Raw genomic sequence first — 1,640 nt, 5'->3', positions numbered from 1 at the left:
TTTTTTTTTCAGGATTATTTAATTAATAGAAAGTTCAAAACAGCATTTATTGGAAATAGGAATCTTTTGTAACATTATGAATTGTTTTACTGTTACTTTTGATCAATTTAATGCATCCATTCTGAATAAAAAAGTTCATTTATTTCATTACCTCTTCATGGTCAGCACTGTGACAATGTCATGCAGCTCCTCTTTAGGTTCCAAGTCTCTAAGTACAATCTAGAAAAATAAGAGTGTCACATTTTAAGTTAATAACCTTTAGGTAAAAAAAATCAGCCGAATTGTTTTTAAGCCCAATACATGCCAAATATCTCATTTAATTATAGGTTTGCACTGAAATGTCCGCTAAAAAGGGGTGCCAACCTGTGCGATTGGTCGCTGTGCCTGGTACAGATCCAGACTCACTGACGACAGACTGCCAGGACCCTGCAGTGTGTGCTGGCGGCGGGCAGGGAGAGGTGTGCCAGAAGGAAACAAAACTGTGAAAACCTCCGCTCCGGAGTCATCCACTTCCTGAAAGGCCAAGACACAGTCTACTGATCAATCATGTGCTAAAATGCTAAAACTAAACACTATTGATTGTTTGAAGCTCCCCACCTTAGCAGTGATGTCGCTGGCACAGCAGTCCACAGTGATGGAATCTTCTCCAAGTGCCAGGCTGTCTTTTCCGACCAGGATGCCCGCCTGCATGGCAGCGCCGACCGGAATCACCTCATCCGGTGGGATGGAGTTCAGCAGCTCCACGTCTGGGAACAAATCCCTGATCATCTGTTGCAACTTCGGGATACGAGCTGATCCTCCACATAAAACCACCTTAGACAAGAAAAGCCTATTTTAATCTCTATTTAAGGTTTTGGGATTCCATTCTCGCTATGATTAGATGTAAAACACTGAAATAATCCACTATTTAGCTAGTGAACTATGCATTATGTAATTAAAAGGTTCAGTACTAATCACAAAATTATTATTTTTTTTGCATGAAATTTGAGATGCACATCTACAGCTCCCTCTAATGGTCACACATTTGTATTAAAAAGTTGTTTTACCTTGTTGATATCAGAAGTGGACAGGTTTACTTGCTCAAGAAGACCTTTAATTGGCTGAATGCTCTTATTAAAGAGGCTGGAGCATATTAGCTCGAAACGGGCTCTAGGACAGAAGCATATATAGCATACTGATAAGCAACAGGTACGATTTTCGTTATAATACAAATTTTGAACATTATCTCACCTTGAGACATGGCACTCAAAATCCATGCCATCGTAGAGCGAGTCCACAAAGCAGTTTGCACTGCCCAGGGTGGAGAGAGTGTGCTTGGCCACATCAGCACTATTCATGAGCTTTAACATTGCCCTGGGGTTACCAGTCACATCCTGTTTAAAAGTCCTGGAGACACACACATGAAAAACACACAATAAGACTAAAACAGTAATGACATCCATGTAGGGTGGACGCCGGTATTAACAAAATCTTGGAGTCAGTAAGGTTATTATTTGTTTGAAAGAAGTGACACTAAAAAGACATTTATAATGTTGCAAAAAAAAAAAAAAATTATATACACACACTACCGCTCAAAAGTTTGGGATCAGTAAGATTTGTAATGCTTTTTAAAGAAGTCTCTTCTGCTCATCAAGGCTGCA

General features: G+C 39.8%; 1 protein-coding gene across 1 annotated transcript; it reads right to left on the bottom strand.

The window, feature by feature from the left end:
* Positions 1–147: 147 nt before the first annotated feature.
* Positions 148–1,386, bottom strand: LOC107736493 (heat shock 70 kDa protein 14-like; the record flags this gene model as incomplete). Its single annotated transcript, XM_016547888.1, has 5 exons — positions 148–219; positions 364–513; positions 598–813; positions 1,047–1,149; positions 1,231–1,386. Coding segments are annotated over 5 exons (697 nt in total), but the record flags the coding sequence as incomplete, so codon positions are not given.
* Between the last annotated feature and the right edge of the window lie 254 nt (positions 1,387–1,640).

Source organism: Sinocyclocheilus rhinocerous, unplaced genomic scaffold (assembly GCF_001515625.1).
Source record: "Sinocyclocheilus rhinocerous isolate Xijiao unplaced genomic scaffold, SAMN03320098_v1.1 C36736870, whole genome shotgun sequence".
In the NCBI taxonomy this organism is placed as follows: domain Eukaryota; kingdom Metazoa; phylum Chordata; class Actinopteri; order Cypriniformes; family Cyprinidae; genus Sinocyclocheilus; species Sinocyclocheilus rhinocerous.
This window is presented reverse-complemented; position numbering and strand designations above follow the sequence as displayed.